This window comes from Gigantopelta aegis, chromosome 4, assembly GCF_016097555.1.
Source record: "Gigantopelta aegis isolate Gae_Host chromosome 4, Gae_host_genome, whole genome shotgun sequence".
NCBI classification, from domain to species: Eukaryota; Metazoa; Mollusca; class Gastropoda; order Neomphalida; family Peltospiridae; genus Gigantopelta; species Gigantopelta aegis.
The window spans coordinates 66,191,720-66,219,477 of NC_054702.1; the positions used below are offsets into that span (position 1 = coordinate 66,191,720).

At 35.4% G+C, this 27,758-nt stretch overlaps 1 protein-coding gene across 4 annotated transcripts; it reads right to left on the bottom strand.

Annotated features, from left to right (window-relative positions):
• Window positions 1-27,048, bottom strand: LOC121370959 (protein max-like). 4 transcript variants are annotated; one of them, XM_041496517.1, is made up of 6 exons: window positions 26,790-27,048; window positions 26,590-26,673; window positions 10,578-10,685; window positions 7,353-7,482; window positions 1,306-5,872; window positions 1-1,207 (listed from the first exon to the last, which is right to left on the bottom strand). In XM_041496517.1, the coding sequence occupies exons 1-5, from the start codon at window positions 26,826-26,828 to the stop codon at window positions 5,697-5,699; spliced, it is 537 nt and encodes a 178-aa protein (XP_041352451.1). In that variant the 5' UTR covers window positions 26,829-27,048; the 3' UTR covers window positions 1-1,207; window positions 1,306-5,696. The 4 variants fall into 4 exon arrangements, with proteins under 4 accessions (XP_041352451.1, XP_041352448.1, XP_041352449.1 ...); XM_041496514.1 differs by having other exon boundaries at window positions 10,572-10,685; window positions 26,790-27,043; XM_041496515.1 differs by having other exon boundaries at window positions 1-1,144; window positions 1,243-5,872; window positions 10,572-10,685; window positions 26,790-27,043.
• Window positions 27,049-27,758: the final 710 nt, after the last annotated feature.

Here is a 27,758-nt window from a genome sequence, read left to right on the forward strand (position 1 = left end):
TATAATATCACATGTAATCTACATAGATGTGGTATATTTACAGAAATATCGTTGATCAATTGTGATCTCAAACATTACATTTTGATTGCAACTGGTTGACCATGAAGACAGTTATGAGGAATAAGTTAACAAAATGGTCACAAGTAATATTCTTTAAGTACACAAGGAAGAAATTGAAGCTAATGTTAATATAACATTGAGCAAGTTGGAGCCGAGGAGAGGTTTGATGTTCCAACTACCAAATATCTGAAATGACAAAAAAGTGAATACTGAGTACATTCACATGTACTTGCCTTTGTTAACAAAAAAGAAGAAAGAAAAAAAAAAGGTTAACTTAGTATAGAGCTCTTATTCAAGAGTTAGGAATATGAATTGCTTAGGATAATTACTTTTAAAAAAACCCCTGCATATGCTTCACTTAAAAATGCTTGTAAAATAGGATAAAGATTCATGTTGACAAAGACAAACCTTAAGTATAGACTTTAAAAGTCCAACTTGCAGGTTTGACTCAAACTGCATGCTATATGTGTTTAAAGCACTGAACAGAATAGATTGTTAGGCAACCACTGGATTGCATTTTCTTGAGAAAAATCATGTTATGTAGTTTTATGCTTTATGGTCACAGTGATACTCTGGTCAGGATTAGAAAAACCAGGACTCACCAGACAGAATAATGTTTGCACTTGTTCAAGCTGACACTAACAAACTGAAAGAGGGACAAGTATGGCATTAAAGAGAACTGAGTATTCACTCCAGGTCGTTTGATATGCCAGGCACAACAACTGACTTTGGTAACTGAATGTCATGGTCTTTAATTGTTTAAACATTTAAAAAGCAATCTGCCAAAACGAAATGTAAATGTACACTTTAAAAAATATGTCGACTAAGAATGGAAATTGCACTTCTGATGACAAGCACAACAAGTATGAATAGTCCTTCAGTCAACTACTACTCATAAACTGGGATTACTAAATGCCTGCAACAATGAGCCCAATAACAGCAACTCAAAACTGATGCCACATGGCATTAACAATATTAATTGTCTTTAAAATATCTTTCCAATAATGTCCCATTAAAACATTAGATGAAGAGAAAAACATCTTCACAGCAAAAATGTCAATTATAACTTGTTTCTGAAAAATACCTGGATAAAATGCAATCAAAATTACAGTACAGCAGTCTTGATATACTTCTGAAATCTTCAGACCTGTGTTGGCAACTTACCAACCACTGAAAAAATACCTGGATAAAATGCAATCAAAATTACAGTACAGCAGTCTTGATATACTTCTGAAATCTTCAGACCTGTGTTGGCAACTTACCAACCACTGAAAGACCTTGTTCTTAAAGCTGCAACCTCACAGCACCAACCACTATCATCAGGTACAGTTACTAATACAGATCACAAACACACTTAAAGTTTTAATAACTGTGTGTATTTTATGCTCAACACATATTATTAACTGCCCTGATGTAACAGAAGTTAAATCACTATTTTTTATAATATATTGTTCAACTTTACATCCCATCTTTGGAGCTTCATAATGACCAAGTATAATTTTTCTGTAAACATAGACCGTTGGTAACAACCAACATAAATGAAGAATGTTACATTGGGGTGTGTGGAGGGGCGGAGGGAAAACTCTTAAACCGGCTTCAAAAGGATGATTCTATTCTACGTGCTTAAATGTTGAAAACACACTTAAGATTGCAGCTTTAATTTTGTTTCTACAGGTGATATTTATACAACTGTTTTATTTTTGAAACTTGTATCTGCATGCATATACATGCATATACCTTTGTTCACTATCACAGAAACACAAGTTTTGCATTTTGAGCCATTTAGTTGTCCATCCTTACATCAAACAGTGGGTGATGATGATGATGGTTTTGACAGTAGTGCTGTCAGTTTAAGAGGTGCTCATAATAAGGGCGAATGAACCAATTCAACATCTATCAACTTTTTGTTTTGCATCTAATCAAAATCAACTGAGCACATTCAATCTTTTACATCTTAGTCAAGAAGCAGGGTCAACTTCAAACAAACATATTAAAGCATTGTGATCATTTATACTCTTAACCTGCCTGCACCAAACATATTAAAGCACATTTTCTAACAAATGTTTCTCTCCTCATTTTTGTGCAAACTTTAAAAAAAAAAAAAAAAAGGATCAATTTACAACATCCACAATCTAAGTAAAAAATTAATTATTCAGAAAATAAGCTATTAGTACATCTCTCTATAGTTATACTAGTAACCATACCACAAATATGCATATTAACCAAATTTCAAAAGTAATTCATAATCCACTTGTCTGAATAAAACAAATTTATTTCCAGATGTATTATTCTGCCCCATATTTCAAAACAATATTCTAGACAAGTCAGTGGCCAGTTTAGATGGAAACTGTGTCTGCCCTATTGGTAACACTAACAAACATTTCAGTAATCCTTAGCACTATGACCAGTTATTGTCATACAGTCTGACATTTGCCAACTTGATGGGTACAAAACAAAGCTGAATTTGGTAAAATATATAACACATTTACCAAATAACTACTTTAAGGACCACATATTTAAAAAGCATTTTTGTTTCATTTTGGCTTTTAAAAAAAGAAGAAAATTGAGTGACCAAATTTAGCATAACAATTTAAAATACATTTTAGCCCAATTGCTAAAACAGTTTTTGGTCCAGCTTAAAAAGTGGATGAAAACAGAACTACATGTTTTCACAAACATGTAAAACTTCAGTCAATGGAGCAAATGAAAAAAGAAAACAAAATAAAAAATAAAAATAAAAATAAAATGCCACTGCCCCTCAGTTGCAGACATTAAATAATAAATACAGAGATCACGGGTCACGTGGACGTTGCATAAAATGAAGTACACCGTACAAAATATACACAACATGGAAGGCAACAGCAGCAGTAGCCTCTTATCGTACACACCCCCAAGTCACATCACAGATTTACAGTACACCATTTGTAGTTCAACAGTCACCAATGATTCAACATTGTATACTTTTACTATCAGAAACAATGGCAAGCTTACAATGGAAGTTTACATGGTTATGCATGGACCCAACTGCTCGTAGATGTATAACAAGAGCCGAGCGGTATTGAAATTTGGCATCGATATTCATATTTTGGGGGGTAATTTACCTCAGTATCGGTACAGTATTCAGTATTGACACAATACCAACACCGATATCGAGTGGTAATTTCGGAATACTCGGCTTTAAATGCATGCCCGAGTTGAGGCTCACCTGCTAATTTCATCTAAATAAAATTAAATTCCATACACAAGGCTCTTGTCCAATTTATACCTAACCCATTTTGCATTTGTCAGATAAATTATTCGTGCTTTACCAAATGGAGGAAAACTTATTTCAATACCGAAATTTCATTATTTTAAAATTTGCTTGGTATGGTAAATTGGTATCGACATGATACCGATACTGAACGGTACATATAGTATATCGCCCAGCTCTATGTATAATATTGTGTGGCTGATGATGATAAAACAGTTTGTACGCACACATCTATGTGTATACATATGTATGTAGCAGCTCTTACGTGTCATGATCCTTAACAATATATCCATAATTACATGATTTGACCCATTTCACTTAATTGTTTGTTCTGACTTAAGTGGCACCGATTTAAACTAATTTTAACTAATGACTGGGTTTTACAAATAATTTTTCAAAATTGGGAGTGGGTGGAGTAACTTGCTAATTTAAATAACAAAACAAATTTCAAACAACCAAGTTTAAAATCCGTAAGAGGCTGTCACACAAGCATGCATTGTTGTACGTTTCCTAGTACGAAGGCAATTTAGAATGTTCAATAGGCAAAACTGACAAACTTGGTTCGAAAACATTGTGTGTACATTAGACAGACACATCTGGCTTTATTGACTTACACCATGAACATGTAGAGACTTGAGTGTAACAAGTGCCTACTATAATATGAAACAATTTCTCTCGTATGACCATAAACCTATTCAGCATATGGGTGTTGGACATACTCTTTGCAAGCATGAATTTCACTCTATAGTAGTACTGATACCAGTTTCTTATGGAAGAAATGAAACAATTTATTGTATTACTCATATTACCAATGCAACTGGAACTATATGAAACAATGTTGTATGCTTTGTGTCAACAGTTTCAAGAAAACGACATGCAACAGTGTATGCTGATGTGACAGCCCCTTTAGACCATACGCTTCATTTCAAACTCGCTCAGCAAGTGAATGCACATTTATGGACAAAATTCAGCAAATATTTCATATAAATATTAAACAAATAACTCTTTGTTCCAGATACAAATAATGTAGAGTTGGGAGCACTCACATTAATTCTTTATGGTAAATATATTTAATGCATATAAAGTAAAATTATTTAATCTATGAGTAATGATGTTGATGCCGATGCATCATTAGTCATTAACTCTTAAATTCTAACAGTTAAAAGGGTAACATCACATTGGTCCAATATGCTTGGATGGAAAACAACACACAAGGAGATAGAAAAGGAAAGTGATCAACAAATAAAAAACATATTCTTTCAGCTTTCAGTTAGCAAGGGAATACTTGGTAATGAAGATACATTCACAAGGGTGCATCTTCAACGTTTTCCATGTATATACAGAATTCCAATCATTCAGGTAAATAGACAGCTTTACAAACCAAGACTACTATTCTGTAGTGAACTCTCAACAACATCTTGGTAGAGAACCACAAACTGATGTAGAAACTGTGGTTATTGGGTATGGACAAGGAGACCAATTGGCATACTTCCATCAGAAAACTGTCAAGCATGCCTGTCCACTAGTCCTCGGTTCCGGCTAGTGAATGTTTGGTCTGGGCTAGTGGAAATGATCCACTCTATTACTATAATACATAAGACACTAGCCAAAGCTTCTGTGAGGACTAGTGACTTTCTCAAACATTTGTCAAACACAGCGTGGGCACAAACTGTGGCTTCTCAAAAGAGTTCTACCCACAACAGGGAGTTGTTACTTCATGGCATATTAAGACTCAGTGATTTCACTGGCAACATCAGTGGTCTGTACTCTTAAGCAAAGATGGCTGCCTGCACCAACAAAAAAACCCAAACCTCTTTGGTAAAACAATTATCTATTTATGCAAATATCACCGGTATGACAGGACATTCCAGAAATAGGCGATCGTTTGTTTTCACCTGTTTGCAGTATTGATTTACTATCAACCGTCAAGACATAAGACCATTAGATAATAATATCACTTGCTGGATGTAATCAGCATTTCAAATCCATTGTCCCAAACAGGGTTGTTTAATTGCCAGACTATTAGGCTATTTCTACCATATCACAGATGGGATCTTAGTAATGAGCAGTAGTCTTGGCATGTAATAGCAGCTAGTGGGAGTGATTATTACGTATCTCCTCACACACACACACACTCACTTTCTTTTACTCAAGTTAACATACTTATGCTAATTTTCCACTCTCTCACACACAGTTTCAAATGTTCAGGGCTTGCACAGTACTTGTTAAATCTTCCAACTTCTAGGATTAATTAACAGACGAATGATGCCCTAAAACATCTCAACCTTGCCCCCAAACGAGGGCTCGTAATAGATGATGAAAGTGACAGAAACATACTACAATGTTATATACGTTTGTGCTGCCTCAGATGAAGGCTCGACAACTCTCAGCTGGGTTCTACTTTTATTTTTTTATTCCTGCTACGAGCTGCATCCTCCATGTCGGAGCTCTCAGATTCGGAACCGCCATCAAATGCCGAGATCTGACCACCTTTTGGGTTAACTGCCCCCGAGGGCTGGGACACAAACTGACCAGTTGTCCGCGACTTTTCCAGGGCTCGAACTGAAACAACAGAATTTTTGTTATATAAATCACTTTTAATGTTAACAATTGTCAAAACATTTTCCTCAGTACTCTACAGGGTCCCGTTTTACAAACCGATTTTAGGGCTGAGATCATCTTAAGTGCATAAGGTAGTTACACACTTAAGGTGATCTTGGCGCTAAGATAACTGCGTAAAACACGGCCCTGCTATATAAACATCTAGGCACTTGATAGCAAGATAATGAGACTGTTTCTCCATTTAATGCAATAAACAGTGAATTTAGATTCCAGAAGTTAAGACAAGCATTTGTTTGACCACAAAAATCTTTAACGCTAAATCAAAAAGTGCAAAAACTAGTTTTTTCCCCACAAGTCAGAAATGTAATATGTAGGGTCTCCATGAGCAGGGCTAAAAATATGTGTGAATCTCCAAATCATATTCGCATCAGGTTTTATGCAAGTGCCAAATAATCAAAATTCACATAGATCCACGTGAAATATGATAAAAAAAATTGTAAAATCTTGTAACATATTAAAATATTACTGAACAAACTCTGGTTTTCGATATTCAGTCTAAACTGGCTACAAAAAATGTAGCATATATTTGTATCAATATAGTGATAGAAATGTAGTGGCTTACCAAGACTAGTCTAGCCTGAACCAAAGTTATCCCAAAGAAAACAGAAAGGAAAGTGCATTCTCTATTTTCTTTATCAAAGTTAGTATCAAGCTTGTTTACATTGGTTAGCCCTTATCATACTGATTTAGTAAACAGACATTCTCTTTCGTAATCAATTCTACTTTTCTTACATTGGTTAGCCCTTATCATACCGATTTAGTAAACAGACATTCTCTTTCGTAATCAATTCTACTTTTCTTAAAAGCAAAAATGTTCTGTGGCAATATCCATATGCACAATTTTAATGATCAAAACCCCAATAGACACAAAGAGCGGAGTTAATAAATGAGACAAACTATCATCTATGGTTTAGTGGTCCATCAAAATTCAGCAGCGAGAGAATGGCCTATTTAATTAATATTCATCATGTTTTAGGAAAGTAAATTTTTTTCTCACACTTCACACTATCAGTGATGCAGAGTTAACACAATTTTGTAATAGCAAATAATATTTCACTTTATTTAATAAATTATGGTCAAATTGGAACAATTAACGGAACTTAAGGGAGTAGTCATTTGTTATAAGGTCACTGCATTATTTCTGTGAAAGCATGATCGGAGTTTGCTAATGATTTAACTTGTAACTAAATGTATGGCTAGTATGGGAACCTAAAACAATTATAATCAATTAATAATCAATCTGTGAGCTCCGATTATAATCACTATGAAAACCAGTAGTGATATGAAACAAAGTACTGCAAATGAGAGAAATCTCTAAAAAACACATACAAGGTAGACAATATTTAACGTTGATTGTGTATCTATAAATATGACTCAGATTTTAGTGGGTATGGCATGTTTGCATGAAGTATACACTCACTCTGTTGTTCTAAAATACCGTTCTGTCTCTTCAGGTCGTCTATATCTTGCTGGTGACTGTGGTTTTTCCGCCTCATGAACTGAATATAGTCTGCAGCTTTCTTTAGTATCTGAGCCCTTGAAATTTGATTCTGTTGAATAGAGAAACTCAATCACATTAGCCAACTCTTGTATTAGTGTTTACCTTCAAACGGCCACATCTGTTCACAAATAATCAGGCAAGTTTGTGTGTACATATTTTCTATTTATGTATCATTACAAGATATACATTTGCTTTAAGTTCAGGGGTTTCCCCAGGGCCATTAGGCGTAGCGGCCCGACACGCCTTGGTCCGTAAAGTAAGCGCTTTGACGGCGTGGAAGCGCCTTAAATCAATTGCCGCTACGTCTTGATTTGAAGTGCTTTAAAAAAACAAGTACGAGCGTGGCAGTCGACTACCACTTGCAAACAACTTGTGTACCAGTATATCAAGCACACCTAATTACTATGACAGGTAAAACACGTCCTAAATACCTAACAATGGACCAGTCGTCTGCTCACAATTGGTGTTTAGTAATTTTACCACATCTACTGGGACCGCTAATCCGTCAGGAAGGCGCTTACGCTAACGGGATTCCTGTGTCGAGCAATCAAGCTTCAAGGCCGATCAAAGAAGATGCCCATTGACAGAATCAACTGTACCATTTAACTGAATAAACGATAGATGAAGCACTTTTTAAAAGTACAGTTAAGTTGGCAATCAATCATTTCTATCCTAACACCCCCTTCCCAAAACTCCCACACACTGAAAACATCCAATGCTCGTGCTGTCGGTAGCCAGATTAGCCATTGGCTAATTAAAAATTATTTAAAAGAAAATGGCTAATAAAATTTGCAAGTGGCTAAAATTTTGGCTAAACCATTTTCTATCTTCTGATGTGAACAAACGGTTACATAATCTATCCAACAGCTCAAACATAATAATAATACCAAATATTCAATTAGCTTAATAGCGATCTCGTGACCGGTAACGAGAAAATCCAGAATACAGCGTAGACCGTATGATGTTTGTTTATTTTAATAATCACTGTTATTAATTTAAACCACATGCATTCGACACGTATGACAGCAATGTGACGGTAATTCAATATCTGGAAGATCTGTAACTTGTTATTTTAATGTTGTAAAGTCTTTGAACCAAAGTAATAAAAACAAATCGATAATGCGTGTCAATTTGAATACACATGCCAGTTCAGGGCCAAAAGACTTATCCCAAGAGCTGAGTTCAGCCAGATCGAGCGAAAATAAAACATTCGCTACACTGGTTTGTGTGCTTCATGTTAAACCAAATGGACACGATGGACACCAAATCAAATAGTTCGCGAACGTTAAGAAGAACATTCGTTGGCTGAACCGAAGAAAGCTCTCGACGCGAATATACGTCACGCTTCAGAGTCAGCTGATACCCATGTGTCAAGGGGCTTCGTTGCGGACACTGAACAATGCGATTACACAGAAGTAAATCTTGATGTAAATTTGTAGAAAAACAATAGTTGTTTGCATCAATGAATACCTAACGGAAGTTTAATTTATTTCCTTTGTCTTTGTTAATTTTGTATCTATGGTTGAGAGATCGCGATTGCGGGAAATGAACACATGCATTATTTATACAAATTGCAGTTAAACGTACACTGAATTAGCATACAATAATCATATTTGTTAGATATATATTTGTACGACATTTAATAAGTTAGCTGGATTTTAAAAAGACCGTAAATTTTTATTTTATTAAGGTTTTTTTTTTTTTTAGTTTTTTTTTTTTATAAATGGAATATACTGTGAAGTCGGCATTCTTAGTCTAGTTATTTTACAAGCAGAAATCACAACAAGCATTTAACACGACGCTGAAATCAACAGCAACAACATGGCACAAATTATGAAATTGTTGGGGGTGGGGAATTGATGAGTTACTTTAAAAAAGAGCAGGATTGAAGGCAAACACTTAACTGTTTTCAACCCACTATCCCACTTATTTTGGCTTGATTTGTGTTATACTGATGCTAAAAATGTAAGCGCCTTAAAAAAATCCTGGAGAAAAGCCTGAAGTTGACATGTTTCTTCTCAAACTATTATTTAATAATTCAAGAGGTTGACGTATAAGTGCAGTCTTCGCTAGGAAAGACGAGTAATAATTCCTGCTCTCCTACGAAGTTGAATGGCAAACTGATCACCTCGCAATAAATCAATAAAAAATTTAATACATTTTATTGAAAACTTCATGTGATTACTCTTCTAGCAACACTTCAGGAGAGTAATCTTCAGCTCGCCTTCATTTTGATCATGGTTAATACTAAAGTGGGTACAAATATTGAAAACATTTCAAGCAGCATGTCATTTTCCCATACCCATTTACAAATCATTTTAAATGCAGAAACCTCTATATTATACATTAATACTGGATATTGAGCATTCGTCGGAAGTGTTTTTTAATATGGAAAATCTCAACCGAGTCTATGTTAATCAGTATTTGTAGAGGTTACTATTTTACCTATTAGAAAACACGAGTGGCGAATTCTATTTATCCTATAACACTTCTAAAATAACATTTTAATCAGATTTTCAGTACATCACAGTAATAAAGTTGCCTCAAACGGTAATATGACATCGTCACAATTAGCACAAATTTGTTTGACGTCACACATTGTAACTAAATCTTATGGAAACGTTACACTCAAGTCTTGGCTTGTAAACAACATTGACAACAACACATTATTACCTAGAGATCCTTAAAATATACATTTAAATTTGCATACCATTATTACATGGGTTAATACACTAAATTATCACATGGGTTTATGACATGGATATCTTGGGTAAGTTATAGGATAAAATGGTTTATCTACACTATAAAGATCACGTTTCAGCATTTCAGATCAAATGTAGTCAACTTTGCTGAAATCATACCTTACACACATAAAAAAGCTGAAATCAGATACAAAGCTAAAAGAAATCAAAATCACATCCCTGCATATTAATTGTTTATCCCAAAATTGTATCCTGCTGCAGAATCCCTAAGTTGGACAAGTTGTGTATTAAAATCCATCAAATTTATGCATAAACTACTTTTTAAAAAGCCTGGCGGACAATCTTACCACATTGATCGCAGACACACGTTGACAAACGCTGACCAGGTTAACACTACGAAGAAAGAGAGTAAAAAATTGAAAGGTTGTATACATACATGTACCTTTTCGCCATGCAAAGACGGGACTGCATCTCGCAAACTGTGAAAACTCTCCTTGATGTGGTCACGTCTCTTCCTTTCCAAAGCATTATGATGGGCTCGCTTTTCTGCCTGGAAAACAGTGTTAAGTAGCATTCCATCATAGTTTAATTACAATGTATTTATATGACAGATAATGTATACATGTATGGGAGTTATGAGGCAGGTGTGTGTTTTTTTTTTTTTTACCTATATGGCCTCAGATTACAGTTATCTTCCCATTTGGTTGTCCAAAATCCGGAAATTTGACCACGCAAGTAGTCTGCTGTTTGACTGTGATTATTTCATGGCAGACAGCTATAAAGTGGCAACTGTTTGACTGAAGTAACAAGGGATAGCATGTAGTTTGTAAACGTGTAACTTGCTGACATTGAAGACTTGTTTGTGGTAATTCCGGCCCATACAAAAGTAGTGCTTTTTGTGAGAAATGGGTGTACTCCGGCCTGGTTTAGAGGGTGTGTCTGTTTAAACCAATATGCTGGGAGAAAGAGCTGGACAACAGGGGTTGTCCTTTTCAGGGTATGTGTCCCCCATGCAGGCAAAGGTACATACAAAACTTCACTGGCCTGCTGATATTAATAAAAATGTTATAGCCACTAAGGCTATATAGAAACATATAGTGAAATTAATTGTGGTTTGAGGCCTGATATAGTTCACACATTACACCGGTTAAATGCTTGATTCTGATGAAAGTATTATAACCAGAGAGGTGAAATTACACAGACTGATTGTGGATACCACAAGGAATATGAAAACTAATTTATTTATTTTCTAAATATTTTATTAAATTAAAAAACATTTTTTTGAATTTATTAAAAATTAAAATTAAAATTTTCAACTTTTAAATTTCAATATCCTCCAAAATAGCATAAAATGACCTCTGATGTTATTACAGGTTGTTGCAATATTTTTTAACAGTTTTGAGCTAATAATTTGGTAAAAAAGAGCAAAAGTTGGATTTTGTTAGTCAATATTGAGATTTTTTTTTTTTTTACATATTGAATTTTAACGAGTTTCTCAATTATTGCAATTGGACAGAAGATCTAAATATAATGAATATATCACTACTAAATGTAATTAAACACTTTAAATAAATAGTATACAGTTTTTAACAAGATTAAGTACTCTAATAATACATTTCACCCACATTTATGTAAATTACACACTTCAGGCATTTTTCAAAAATGGTCTTTTATCCTTAGAAAATCTAATAGGCTAATATTCTATGCTGTCTGAATGTATTTATTGTGTTCAGTAATCAGATGCTGGTATACTTGTCAAGTTTATTGCAGAAAATGTGCCAAAAAGGTTAACATTTGGCTTGTAATACATTATGGCAGAATAATTCATAATGCATATTCAGTGGTCATTACTACAAACATCCTTCCAATCAAGAAATATTACACTGAGGTATCCAAGACACTGGCACATGACTACACTTGTTGACAGTTATCACTGGAAACTGAAAAATATGGTGCAAGTACCTCTTGGTAGGATTTATATCAGCATTTTGTGACAAAATCTTCATTTTCAAAGTTGTCGTCAACAAAAAACATATTATGGTGTATACCTAAGTAATATCTGTAGGGCATATTCATATTAATATGCATTTATATGGACTGTTTTGCCTTTTACAAAGTGGCTACATGTCTAATACAGTAAATGAAGTAGATTAAGTAAATACAGGAAGTCAAAATTGAATCTGAGGCCTATCATGTCTAATTTTCCCTGAAATTAGTGTGTAAAAATGTGTTGCAAATGGCCCCAATTTTGTGACTTTCACCATCCCTCTGACACATTTCTAATAATGTATCATGAATTCAGTCACCATATCTTTACTAAGCCTCCACTTATCATATCTAAAATGCAAAATTTTACAGTTTTAGATTTTTTTTTTTTTCAAAAATTTAAATTTAAGTTTAATATTTCATTAAAAATTAAGTAAAATCTAATGATTGATTTTTTTTCCTTTAAATATTTCAAAATCTTTCCAAGACAACACTGTGCAGATAGAACATATGTAGAAGAAAAAATAGCTGCTCATTGTATGAAGAAATCCCAAAATTTGATAAAGTTATTACATTTTGAAGTTGGTGTTCCTCAAGTTTCCATTGCTAAAACTGGCCATGGCAAGGCACTGTGGTAGGTGTTTTAACACAGCCTCTATATACTCTCAGGTTTAAAGGTGACATCCCGATACTTACTGAGCATTGCTTTAATATACTACTCAAAAGAATTTACGGGTCAAAAATTTATAACCAAATAAGTTTCAGAGTGTATTAGATTGATGATGTAAACTACACCAAAAATTTAATTTATTGTTCCATATTTACAAAAAAACACAAATAAACGTCACTGTATACAAGAAAGTCACATGACATGCTGTCAAAGTTGAAGGTTGTCAAACATGGATTTTACACATTAGAACATTCGTTTAATAGTGTGTGAATCCACCCCTGGCGCGAATACACTCGACACATCGTTGCCTCATGCTGTTGATCAGACGTCTGAAGAACTCTTGGGGAATGGCCTGCCACTCTGCCATAAGAAGTTGACCCAGATCATGAAGGTTGGCTGGAGGGGCATGGTTATCCCGAACTCTCCTGCCTAATTTGTCCCAGGCGTTCTCTATTGGGGCCAAGTCAGGCGAATATGCTGGCCAATCCATCCTGGTGATACCTTGTTGTCTGAGAAAGTCCGTTACCACCCTAGCGCGGTGGGGTCTGGCATTGTCATCCTGCAGAACTGCCCCGCCACCAATCTGCTGAAGGCCTGGGAGAACCAACGGCCGGATAATCTCATTCAGATAGCGGATTCCATTCAGATTGCCATCCACCACATAGAGGGGGGTCCTGTGGTGGATAGAAATGCCGCCCCACACCATGACGCTGCCACCACCGAACCGGTGACGTTGTCTAACGTTAACGTCAGCGAAGCGCTCCCCAGGACGTCTGTAGACACGAACCCGACCGTCGTTGAACTGGAGACTATACCTGGACTCATCAGTGAACATCACTCGACCCCACTGAACACGTTGCCACCGCAGATGAAGTGTGCACCAGTGACATCTGGCCGTTCTGTGACGTGGTAGGAGTGGTGGTCGAACGGCCTGGCGACGGCAGTGTAGATTTATTGGCTCTCAGACAATTGCGTATGGTTTGATCAGACACTCGAGTTCCAGTCGCATTCCACGTAATCGGCGTGCAGTGGTTGTGCGTTGATGTAGAGCCATATTGGTGATGTAGTGGTCCTCTCTATTTGTAGTGCTTCGGGGTCTTCCCGAACGTGGACGATTTCGAACAGAATTCGTTGCTTGGTACTGTTGCCACAGTCGGCCAACGACACTCTGACTGACACCAAGTCTCAGAGCAACATTTCTTTGCGTATTGCCATCCTGAAGCCAAGCAATAGCCCTTCCTCGATCTTCGATAGTCAGTTGACGTCGTACCATTGTCGAATTTGGAGTGTGCACCGTACACGAACGCAAGCTCCAATTATACGGAAATTCAGCATTGGGAACATGGAATACACATGCAAACCGTGCAAATGAAGCGCTTTGTGAAAAAGCAAGTTATGGGCACTTAGCAGACCTTTCGCTTTCGCCCTAATTTACGTGCAAATCTAAGCATGTTTTCGCCATTAGAACTAGTCGACAGTGTCAATGACAGTGGATTTTAATTAATTTATGGGTTGCTTAGACCCACTTTCGTCAAAATGGAACAATACCATGCATGACATTATGGTCTAGCTAATATAATTGATATTCAGAAAATAATGTCGAAAATATCGTCTGACCCTTAAATTCTTTTGAGTAGTATATGTATATCATTGGAATGCATTAGTGTGGGCCAGTTTTTAGGGGGAAAAATGGACTGATAGGCCTCAGATCACAGTTATCTTCCCATTTGGTTGTCCAAAATCCGGAAATTTGACTGCACAAGTAGTCTGCTGTTTGACTGTGATTATTTCATGGCAGACAGCTATGAAGTGGCAACTGTTTGACTGAAGTGACAGGGGATAGCATGTAGTTTGTAAACACGTGTAACTTGCTGACATTGAAGACTTGTTTGTGGTAATTCCGGCCCATGCAAAAGTAGTGCTTTTTGTGTGAAATGGGTGTACTCCGGCCTGGTTTAGAGGGTGTGTCTGTTTAAACCAATATGCTGGGAGAAAGAGCTGGACAACAGGGGTTGTCCTTTTCAGGGTATGTGTCCCCCATGCAGGCAAAGGTACATACAAAACTTCACTGGCCTGCTGATATTAATAAAAATGTTATAGCCACTAAGGCTATATAGAAACATATAGCGAAATTAATTGTGGTCTGAGGCCATATCAAGCATTTTAACATCTAAAATTGTAAACTTTGAGAGAAAAATACGGGACACTTGACATGGTTGATAAAATTTAATTAACAATTAGCATTGTAATCAGGGGACAATATTTCAGAATCTTAACCAACTGGAAGTCAATTCACATGAGTATTACTTAGGTAACCGACTGATCGGTTATGTGAATATAGTCCTCGTAACTGATGAGTTAGGCCTACCTAATCCTAAAACACTCGAACTACATTTCTGTGCTACACTGGTGATTCAAAAACAAACTGATTTTCACTTTCAATTAATTTTAGAATGTAATTGTTCACCACATAACCGATTAGCAGTTCTCGTGACGCGAACAGAACAGCAGTTCTTGTAAAATATTGTGCCCTGCGTAATGGATACAGATATAACGTGGGACTGAATCCCTGACAGTGGATCCATTGGGCTATTTCTCATATTTCTCATCCCAGCCAATGATCCACAACTGGTGTAACAAAGAGTAACCTATAAAGTATTAGCAGCATGTTTCTTCTCTAAATATCTATGAATGATCCATAACCATATTACCGACACCATATAAACATAATTAAGATGGGTGGAGTGTTTTGTTAAATAAAACTTTTTTTCTCTCTTTGTCAATAAAGTAGGATTGACTGCCCACCACCATGTGTTGACTTCCTGACAGTGGGTGAGAAATTTGGTTGTAGTCATTCTTTGTCTTTACTGTTAACACATAACAAAACTTGCAATTTATAAAATTATCTATATAAAATAATAAAAATAAATAAATAAATAAATAAAAAAAGAAATTTTTAAACTATTTAACATTAAACATTAAAAAGATAAGTACTGAAATACATTAAGTTAGAACACAAATTATGTAAAACGAACATGACCAAGCAGTCTAAATTAAAAAAATAAAAATTAAATGCTGAATATGGCAATTTAAAAAAAAACAAAAACAATTAAATGCAGTTTCTTTGCTCAATATGTCAAAAACCCCACCCAAAAACAACAAAAAAACTTTAAAACAAGTATGTAATATTACATGAACATATAGACTGAGTCTCAGCCTACCATAAAATTGCCCAGGAAGACACACAGCAGTAACATACATTAGTCAGCAAGTACAAGTTAGCACATGTATGAATCAATTGTAGGCTACATGTAGTGTGTACAGATATTTAGCTATGATGTAAGCACCAAACACAGCTACCAGTAAAGATAGTGCTGATTATGATTCATATTTAGAATCACTCTGCTTACTGTACCAAGTATATACCCATCACAATTTACAGTAACATTTGCTATTTACATGTACACACATTTATAAATGATCTGTACTTATCCACATTACATACAAGTCGACAAATAGCAAATATATAGGTCAAATACAGGAAATCATCTCTCTATATATATATATAATCCAAAAAAGCCAATGACTTTTATTAGGCATGTATGTACTGTATCAAATAGCCAGCAAATAAGGTGGGTTTTTTTTTCCATATTACATGCCTGTACAAGTTCAATATATGATAATGTATGCGTGTCAGCCTTAGGTTTTAATTTCATTATATTTTCTGCATTCTAAATTCTAATTTAATACATATACATGAATGTTATTATATTATGTAATTCTCCAATGTTTTCGTGGGTAAAATAATTAACATTTGATGTTACAACTACAAGAGGACATTTTTGATCAAATCATAGTAAAACAATGTAATACAGTAGCTAAAACAGAATCCAAGATTTCAAAGAAATTTATTTTTAGTGAATGCATTACCTCTTCTTTTTTAGCATTTATCACATACTTTGATTGTAAACACTGGAATTCATAGAACACTTCCATATACATATATCATTATTTTTATTATTATTATATGCATAAAAATTATGTGTACATGTACAAACAGTACAAACATTGAAATTAAAAATGTTCAAGTTAGTAGACATAAAAAAAACCCATTGTTTTAATTTGAAAACAAGTTAGTATCCCATGAAGCAGTAGGTGGTTTCTTTTCCAGTACCAAATGTCACAACTACATGTACTACTACAAGTACCATTCAACAGGTCCTCAAAGTAAACAACCCAGAACACACAATAAAGTTTGTTTTGTTTAACGACACCACTAGAGCATACTGATTTATTAATCATCGGCTATTGATGTCAAACATTTGGTAATTTTGACATATAGTCTTTGATAGGAAAGCTGCTACATTTTTTCATTTAGTAGCAAGGGATCTTTTATATTCTGTACCATTCCTTAGACAGGTTAACACATACACACAAGTAAAGGTCCTAAGCTGACCAAATTCAACTTAATTGGCATGAATAATGTATCCAGTTCCTATTGAGTGTTAGTAAACAAAATTAGAAATTACCTGTAAAACAAAATTAGAAATTACCTGTAAATCATCTCATGTTGGATTATGCAAGGCTCACATTCATTTTTTTTTTAAAGCCAATTTTCATATACGCATAGTATTTACTGGGAAATTATTTTAAAAGTGACTAATTTACAGAAATTTTGGTATTCTAATACAAAATATTATAGCTACTTTGTATACAAATTAGCAATTGGCTATTTGGCAATGGTTAGGAAAGATAGTTTGTTTTGCTTACCGACACCACTAGAGCACATTGATTATTCATCATCTGCTATTGGATTTCAAATATTTTGTAATTTTGAGTCTTAGAGAGGAAACCCACTAAATTTTTTCATTAGTAGCAAGGGTTCTTTTATTTGCATTGCACCATCCCAGACAGGATAGCACATACCACAGCTTTTGATATACAGGCCTGCACAAATTGAACGAACGACCGTTTCATTCGGCATCGGTTATGCCATTTTATTTGGCATAACCGATTTACCGTTCGTGTAAAATTTACTGAACGACTAGTCCTGGCCATGTCCACCAATCAAAACCTTACTTGCAGAATCATGCCAGTGATTTAAAAATAACACTGCATAGTCTCCAATGTCCAGGTAACATTTCGTCTGTAAATAATAATTTAAATATTGACCAATCACACTTCACCTTTTATAACGTTATTTGGGAGCATACAAATTCTAAAAATATTGGGCGAGTCTATTTTAGTGGCCGCAGTACAGCGAACCATACCAATATGTACGGGATGGGTTATCAGTCTTCAATTTTACATTACAAATTATTTATTAAAAAACCCACAACTAAATCAGTCTTCAGTTTTACATTACAAATTATTTATTTTATAAAATAAAACATGTTTTAAGGCATTCGTAATTCACACGAAACATGATTCACTGGCATGATTCTGCAAGTAAGGTTTTGATTGGTGGACATGAGCTCCAACTGGCTGCTGTTGGATCCACATGTAACAGTGGAGCTAATTTTAATTAGATTGAGTCCTGGCAACGTACCAATATATTTTTATCGCGAGTACAAACATTAGACTTGTTCCTGATGCAGTGCTTTTTCGTAGAGCGTAACGTAACCAGTCAAGTTTGTATAAATATCTTGCAAAGTACGTGCATTCCTATTGGTTGTTAGAAGGCCCTATAGCCGAATTTCACCAATCAAAAATGGCGATATTGTGATGGTCATTACAATCTCGAACTGGATCAGCAACCAGGGTAAACCAGTCACAGTGACCCTATTATTATTAACTGTAATTCCGAATCGGATAGTGACAGTGACGACGACGACAGTGTCAATGACAGTATCAGTATCAACTGTTCGTCAGCTAAGGAGGATGGCACAGTCTCCCACTTAGGACTGAATGTCATGACATTATATACACATAAAAGACTAATATTACAAAATTAATGGTAAAAGATTGCCTTGCAGTGAATTCTTATTTATTCACACGTAGTTATGCACACATGATGATGTGTTTTATATAATAGGTCAAGCCTGACATTCACTATATTTTGGTAATTTATTACAATAGTCCTAATCATTATTATTATTTTTAAATATCTTAAACATTTGTATATATATACATTTTACTTACCATTGCCAATCTCTTGTTTCTCAAAATTACATTTTTTGTTGTTGTTTATAATTATATAAAAAAAACCCCAGGTTATGCAAACCAAAATAGGTTATGCAAAATCTTTTGGCATAATCCCTTTTCACGTTTATCAAATTTATAATTTGCGCAGGCCTGGATATATTATTCGTGGTGCAGGGTCAGTCTAAGATTCATCCCCATCAGTGGGCCTATTGGGCTATTTTTCGTTCCAGCCAGTGCACCACGACTGGTATATCACAGGCCATAGTATGTGCTATCCTGTCTGTGGGATAATGCATATAAAACATCCCTTGCTACTAATGGAAAAATGTAGCAGGTTTCCTCTCTAAGACTGTCAAATTACCATATGTTTGATGTCCAAAAGCTGGTGATTAATAAATCAATGTTCTCTAGTGGTGTCTTTAAACAAAACAGACGTTATTATAAATAGCATGTTATTATAAATAGGCCTGGACCTTTATACGGTTTAGTGGTAGCCATCAAGAATACAAACTTATAAGATCTGGTAGCCCCTATCAAAATTTAAAAATAAACAATTGCCGTAAAAACACCAGTGAAGTTCCCCAATATCCATTTAGTGAATTTGCAATTATAATCAAATTAGGAATCTAATATTCCAAACCAACTTCATGTAGCCCAGTACCTTGGGTTACCATTAACTGTGACGAAGCCCAGCATGTCAACCACGGCAATCTAATATTCCAAACCAACTTCATGTAGCCCAGACACCTTGGGTTACCATTAACTGTGACGAAGCCCGGCATGTCAACCATGGCAATCTAATATTCCAAACAAACTTCATGTAGCCCAAATACCTTGGGTTACCATTAACACCTTAGGTTACCATTAACTGTGACGAAGCCCAGCATGTCAACCATGGCAATATAATATTCCAAACAAACTTCATGTATCCCAAATACCTTGGGTTACCATCAACTGTGACGAAGCCCGGCATGTCAACCATGGCAATCTAATATTCCAAACCAATTTCATGTAGCCCAGATACCGTGGGTTACCATTAACTGTGACGAAGCCCGGCATGTCAACCATGGCAATCTAATATTCCAAACCAACTTCATGTAGCCCAGATACCTTGGGTTACCATTAACTGTGACGAAGCCCGGCATGTCAACCATGGCAATCTAATATTCCAAACAAACTTCATGTAGCCCAGATACCTTGAGTTACCATTAACTGTGACGAAGCCCGGCATGTCAACCATGGCAATCTAATATTCCAAATAAACTTCATGTAGCCCAGATACCTTGGGTTACCATTAACTGTGACGAAGCCTGGCATGTCAGCCATGGCAATCTAATATTCTAAACAAACTTCATGTATCCCAAATACCTTGGGTTACCATTAACTGTGACGAAGCCCGGCATGTCAACCATGGCAATCTAATATTCCAAACCAACTCCATGTAGCCCAGACACCTTGGGTTACCATTAACTGTGACGAAGCCCGGCATGTCAACCATGGCAATCTAATATTCCAAACCAACTCCATGTAGCCCAGACACCTTGGGTTACCATTAACTGTGACGAAGCCCGGCATGTCAACCATGGCAATCTAATATTCCAAACAAACTTCATATAGCCCAGATACCTTGGGTTACCATTAACTGTGACGAAGCCCGGCATGTCAACCATGGCAATCTACTATTCCAAACAAACTTCATGTAACCCAAATACCTTGGGTTACCATTAACACCTTAGGTTACCATTAACTGTGACGAAGCCCGGCATGTCAACCATGGCAATCTAAATTCTAATATTCCAAATAAACTTCATGTAGCCCAGATACCTTGGGTTATCATTAACTGTAACGAAGCCCGGCATATCAACCATGGCAATCTAATATTCCAAACAAACTTCATGTATCCCAAATACCTTGGGTTACCATTAACTGTGACGAAGCCCGGCATGTCAACCATGGCAATCTAAAATTTGTTACCAAGGTCGGTGACAGTCACTCTTCGCAACATTGTTTTGGCTTTGTCAGGGCATATTTTAAAGTTTTAGATAACCAATATGTCGTTCGTGTTACCATTAACACCTTAGGTTACCATTAACTGTGACGAAGCCCGGCATGTCAACCATGGCAATCTAATATTCCAAATAAACTTCATGTAGCCCAGATACCTTGGGTTACCATTAACTGTGACGAAGCCCAGCATGTCAACCATGGCAATCTAATATTCTAAACAAACTTCATGTATCCCAAATACCTTGGGTTACCATTAACTGTGACGAAGCCCGGCATGTCAACCATGGCAATCTAATATTCCAAACCAACTCCATGTAGCCCAGACACCTTGGGTTACCATTAACTGTGACGAAGCCCGGCATGTCAACCATGGCAATCTAATATTCCAAACAAACTGCATGTAGCCCAGATACCTTGGGTTACCATTAACTGTGACGAAGCCCGGCATGTCAACCATGGCAATCTAAAATTTGTTACTAAGGTCGGTGACAGTCACTCTTCGCAACATTGTTTTGGCTTTGTCAGGGCATATTTTAAAGTTTTAGATAACCAATATGTCGTTCGTGTGGTTTTAATGTTTACACAAACGATTTTCTTCAGTAAGTCAGATACAAATGAAAAGGTTAATGGGCAACGATATTCAAACGAGCGATTTTCGTAGTTCTCCTATCATAAACACGAAAATATACTTTTTGTGTGCTAGGACTAACTTAAAAGCTACCAAGCGAAAATAAAAATTAGATGTGTTTGTCCTAACCCGACCGACCCACCCACGAAAATCGACCCATGTCAAAATCTTTTTTTTTACCTCTTTTGCAGAAGATTTTAATTATTTAAAAAAAAAAAACATATTTAATCAATTTCAATTTAGGCTTAAACAAGTATAATATTTATCAAACATTTTAAAACCTTGATATAATTTAGCCAAAATTTATCAACGTCAGTTTCGATTCGTTAGAAATTAGAAATTCTGTAAAATGCTATTCATAATATGAGAACACGAGATCTCACACACCATGGTGCATGTTCGTAATGCATGGTACATGCTCTTGTGACAGGCAAAATGGGTTTTAAACTAAATCAATCTAATGGTAGCTGCACAGGTACCTTCATGAGCCAAATGAAGCTATGTTCGGGTATGCTTTGAAAGTCACAAAGTTAATATTAGCGGTCATTTTGTCAAAACTAGGTACAATCACTAGAATAACATTGTGTTTGCTATTAATAGACACAATTCAGTCCGAAAGAACCTACACAAGTGTCGAACTCCACGGAGAATCCTTAATCAACAGACTTATTCCGAATGACTTGAAATAGCGGTGAGATATATTTTCATGACACCCGTGTATAATTTGTTTAACATATTTTGTTTTCATCAGTGTCATTAAATTGCATCGGTATATAATATAATATATTTTAAGAAACTACCCATAAAGGTTCTGTGATGTGCTTCAAGCATCGAATATCGTGACATCAGGATTGAGAATTTCAGCACACTACCGTAAATTTTAAATATGTTAGTGGCATGCTAACGCAGGCAGCATTTTATAATGAAAGTACACGGATACACTGTATCTTTTGCACACCGGAAATGTAGGTTTATTTTCTTCCAAAAACAAAGTTAATTTTGTAAAAGATTTTCTGACGAACGACTACAGCTTTTGCACGAACGATCCGTCATTTATGTTGATATTGGTTTTGCATAACCGACAGACGAACGACAAAATCGTTCGTGCCACATTTTATGCCCTGCTTTGTACACAATAAATATAACATATATCCACAGGTAAATTTTTTTATATGATATATTTGACAAAAAGTACTTTATTTCTTTCATCTTTGACAATTTTTTACAAAATATGTTTAGGGTTTAAACCCTAAAAAAATTGTACTACTAAATTACGGTAACCATACCAGGGCTCGATCTTAGCGGTAGCCCGGGATGTTTTGACTACCAATTTCTCACTTGGGCTACCAGATATCTAAACACGGTAGTCCACCGGGCTACTAAATTTTTTGGTACATCCAGTTACTACACAGTCAACAAGATGCTTAAACACCTAAAACATGTTTAAATAAAAATAAATGATTTGGTTGTTTTCTCGTTTTAATTTTTTTTAAATAAAATTATGTGGATACTATTTTTTACTGAGGGATACCAGCTTTCATAACCTGGTAGCCCGGCGGGCTACCACTGAAAAATGTTAAGGTCAACGCCTGCATAGATAGATCTACACGTATATACCAAACCTAATGCAACATGGTAGACATTAATGTTACTTTCCACAAGAAATGAAGCTTTATAAGCATATACATTTGTAATGCATTCAATTTGGAAAAGGCTATACAGTACCAATTCAAACCATTATGAAGTCTATAGCATTGTTTCATTACAACCACTCCTTTCAGAGATAGCTCTGGCACTCACCAAATCCACCAAATGTGAATTTTATTTTAATTTGACAAAATAATTTCATGTAATAATTGACATTTTGCTACAAAAAACAACAGGATTTACAGTGGTAAAAATTAGGAAATATTTTCACTGGTCCGGGGGATTAGTAGCTGAGGAAAGTTACCACTCCCCAGGAAAAATCACTAGCCCCCACACCCCCACTTCATTATTTGAAGCAGTTTGAGAAGACGAAACCTATATGGGATCTAGCAAGTTGTTCAATGATTGAACACACATTACTATGCTGCTTGTACTTTATCTTTAATGGTGCAAATATAATGGACATCCATAATAAAATAGCAATTATAATATTAAATTAATTTAAGTCATAAAACTCAGAATTATCTTTACTGTTACTGAGTTATTTTATTCTGTCCTAATACACTCGGATGTCCACTGGTAAACTAGGAACTCTCCACTCGAGACGTTTGGAAGCAGCTAGTTAAAACCAATCAATGCCAACATGATTGATCTATTACAATGCGTTCAATTAAAGATGAAACGAACACAAAGCATAAACCATCAAAACACACACACACACAACAGTTTAATAGTTAATTTGGCTAAATTTTCTGCTCACCCTGAGCTAGCCCTGCCTTTACAACCAAACAATTTTTTTTACATTTATAAAATGTTGGTTTTTAACTTTTAAAAGTTCAGTGTTCTCGCTGCTCCATTTAAGCAGGGCACCCTGCCCCGCTATTCCATTTTGCCGCCCTCCTTTCACGTTCCCCGCCCTCCTTTATTTTTGAGCGCCCCTCTTTATTTTCCAGCATCTATCTCTGCTATATCCAAATGCACTTTTTTCCACACAAAAAACAACGATCAGTCTGCACACTGGATATCAAAGGAAACAAGCTGCGTTGTGTACGAAAAAGCAATTGACGAAACATTTATGACAGTTACCGTAATGTAATTTAACAGTATTTTTAACAGCCTCTATTTTGTCCAATATCTGTATCCATTTGTATGTTTGATAGACACAATAAAAGTAATATTTTATGTAAGCAATGAAAACTTTTTTTTTTTTTTTACAGATTCGGCAATCTCCGATTGAAAAAAACCCCTCTTATTTGGCGTCAAATTTGTCACGTGATCAGAACGGTCATTCTGTCTTTTGTTTCCACTATCGTTTGATATTTTGTCCTCAGTTGCAGATATAATTGGTTGAAACTGATGATTTTTACTTTCTGTTATTCTGTTTATTCAGCAGTTCTTTATAAAATATTGTAAACTTTTCATTTTGAGGGGATATGAACGCTTATAAAAACAACGCAAGTGGTAGTGTTTATCATTTATCTTGAGTGCCAAATAATATATACCGTCTTTACAAAAACGAAACTACTTTTTATCAGCTGGCGATATTATTTTATCACAGCGATCGATTCATTCGATTAAGATGGAAATAACAAAAATGTATCTGACATTAGGAGATCACTTTACAAACATCTTTATTGTTTTTTGTATATCTTGAAATCTTTATTAAAAAAAATATTAAAACTTTGATCGGTCCAGCAAAACCGAAACTGCCCGTGAATGTCAGACCGATATTTATAAACCCCTTTGCACTTTTTTGTAGGCAAAATAAGGAGTATGTCTTTTTTCTCAGTCTACCAACACAAAACAATATGGTAACCAAACTATTCCCCACCCCTCTTTTTTTTTTTTGCTTTTCGTTTATTGTGTTTTTTGTTTTTGTTTTTTGTTTTTTTGAAGGGTGTGGTGCCGAGCGGCCGCCCTCCTTTAATTTTCACCCAGCAAGAACGCTGAAGTTAAAACAAGATGTAACATGATCTAGATTGTTTAAACACGGCTTTAATTAACTAAAACTGACATTAAACATAGCTTAAAATCTTTAATATTTAATACTAAGATGTAAACAAGAACATTTTGTTTTCAATATTTGGATTAATGACAGTTGCAATCAATCTAAAACATGACTAAAAATTTAAACTTTAGAAAAGATTTTAGAATTATGTAGGCCTACTGGATCTCTGAAATTTGCATAATGAATAGCAACGCAATAATGACAATGTTCCCTCTAAAGGGCCTTTTTGAAATATATATTAATCTAATATAATCTTGGAAAAGTTACATTACAGTTTGTCATGTGTATTATTGTTGCAACAATATTACACATACCAGTAATATTATAAAGTAGTAGTATAATAAGAAGTTGAGGATTTCATATTTGTTAGTTTTGTTTAACGATATCACTGGAGCACATTGATTAATTAATCATCGGCTACTGCATATCAAACATTTCTGCGCTAGCTCTGGCAGTCGCCAAATTCGCAATTTAAACAACTGCCGAATTTTATTTTGAGTTGGCGAAATAATTTTACATCATTTTATTGTAAAATAACTGGTTTTCTGCCACTTTTAAAGTTTAATTGATAATTTGGCGAAACTTTGTGTTCACCAAAAGCTAGCCCTGCATTTTCTAATTCTGACTCATAGTCATCTGAGGAAACCTGCTATATTTATTGTAATGCAGCAAGGGATCTTTTATACGCACTTTCCCACAAACAGGAAAGCACATACCACAGCCATTGTCCAGCTGTGATTGGAATGATAAAAAAAAAAAATTGGCTGAATGGATCCACCAAGGTGGTTCGATCCTGCGACATTAGCACCTCAAGCAAGCACTTAACCAACCGAGCTAAATCCCACCCCTCATATGTGTTACTCAGATGTTAATGTTCATTTGATGATGGTTTTTTCCCCTTTTCTGTTATATGTGGACAAATTCTACAAGTCTTCACCCATATTATATACATTTTTATTACTTAAAAAAAGTAAATGAATCAAGAGCCTGTGTCAGTGTGTGGTATCCAACATGACACTAAAATTTTGATGATAAAGTTAAACAAAAGCAATGGTAAAACTAATAAATGTCAACCAAAACAATGTGAACACCCAACATAAATATGCAATCTATGTTGCTGTTTTGTTATTTTAAAAACAAACAAACAAAAAGCAACCACAATCGGTGAAACTTCGAACACATTCCATGCCAAACACAAGCGCACATGTATGAGCCCGATGTGTTATGACAGGTAAGTCACGTGGTAACCGTTCAGCAGACTCATTAGCATACGCTCAGCTGTCAAACGTATTCCCACAAAAATACGTGTGCATTAAAATTATGCGTTAAGGTGCAAATGTTGATAACGTATGGGTTCAAACTACCTGATCAAAAAATGGACCTGATGATTGGGATCCTGAGGTCGGGGAGTCGGCTATCCCATAGATACTCCCATCATCGTCTTCCCCCTGCAAGTACAAACGCCTGCCGATCAGTTTTACAGCAAATCTGACCCAAAGGGGAGTTTGTACGACGGAATAATTTACATACTAAATTAAAGTTTAATATTCATTCTTTCACTCACATCACTTTCTACGTCGACATCTCTGTCTTCATCGCTCATTGTGCGATCAAAGCCCCATACACTTCCCTCTGCACTCCGCCAAAAAACACACAAAATGGCGACCAAACAACGCCACGCGGTCAAACCACGTGCTAACTTAGAGAAGAAATAGAAGTTGTTTACAAATTTATATTGCAAGAAAAAAATGATAGATGATGTTTCATATAATTTGCTATTGTTTTGTTTAGTATATTAAATGTATATTTTAAAAAGTAACTGTACAAGCGCTGTGCTAATTTACACCTTCACCTTGTACTGTGGGAGGTCTAAGGTCATATTATTACTAACTATGTTCGGCATTTTCCGTAATTTTATTTTCGTAACGACCTCAATCTGCACGAAATGGTTAATTCCAAGTTCAAGTGAACTCGTATGATTTGCTACACGTTTGGTGGGTTTTTTTTTTTTGTGTTGTGTTTTTTTTGGGAGGGGGGGGGGGGGAGAAATGAAAAGGTATGTTTTATAGAGAATAATACACAAGTGGCCGTTAGATACCATTTATTTCACAACGAGTTGTTTTAAAATGTATCTATGTATCATAACCCAAGAATGTTTAGTTTTTTTTTCTTCATAGCAAAACAATCTAATTAAAATTAGCTCCACTATTACATGTGGATCTAACACCAGCCAGTTGGAGCTCATGTCCACCAATCAAAACCTTACTTGCAGAATCCTGCCAGTGATTTAAAAATAATTTGAAAACATTCTGAATTATCCTGAGGGTATACGACATGTTTCGTGTGAATTACGAATGCCTTAAAACATGTTTTATTTTATAAAATAAATAATTTGTAATGTAAAACTGAAGACTGATTTATTTATTTTTAGTTTTTATAAATAAATAAATAATTTTTAATGTAAAATTGAAGACTGATAACCCACCCCGTATCTATTGGTATGGTTCGCTGTACTGCGGCCACTAAAATAGAC

Coding starts and splice junctions, on each gene's coding strand:
- LOC121370959 (XM_041496514.1), bottom strand. CDS start 26,828: ATGAGCGATGAAGACAGAGATGTCGACGTAGAAAGTGAT. Junction 10,686..26,589: donor CAGGTCCATTTTTTGATCAG/GTAGTTTGAACC, acceptor ACTGTTTTCCAG/GCAGAAAAGCGAGCCCATCA. Junction 7,483..10,571: donor TGCATGGCGAAAAGGTACAT/GTATGTATACAA, acceptor TCTATTCAACAG/AATCAAATTTCAAGGGCTCA.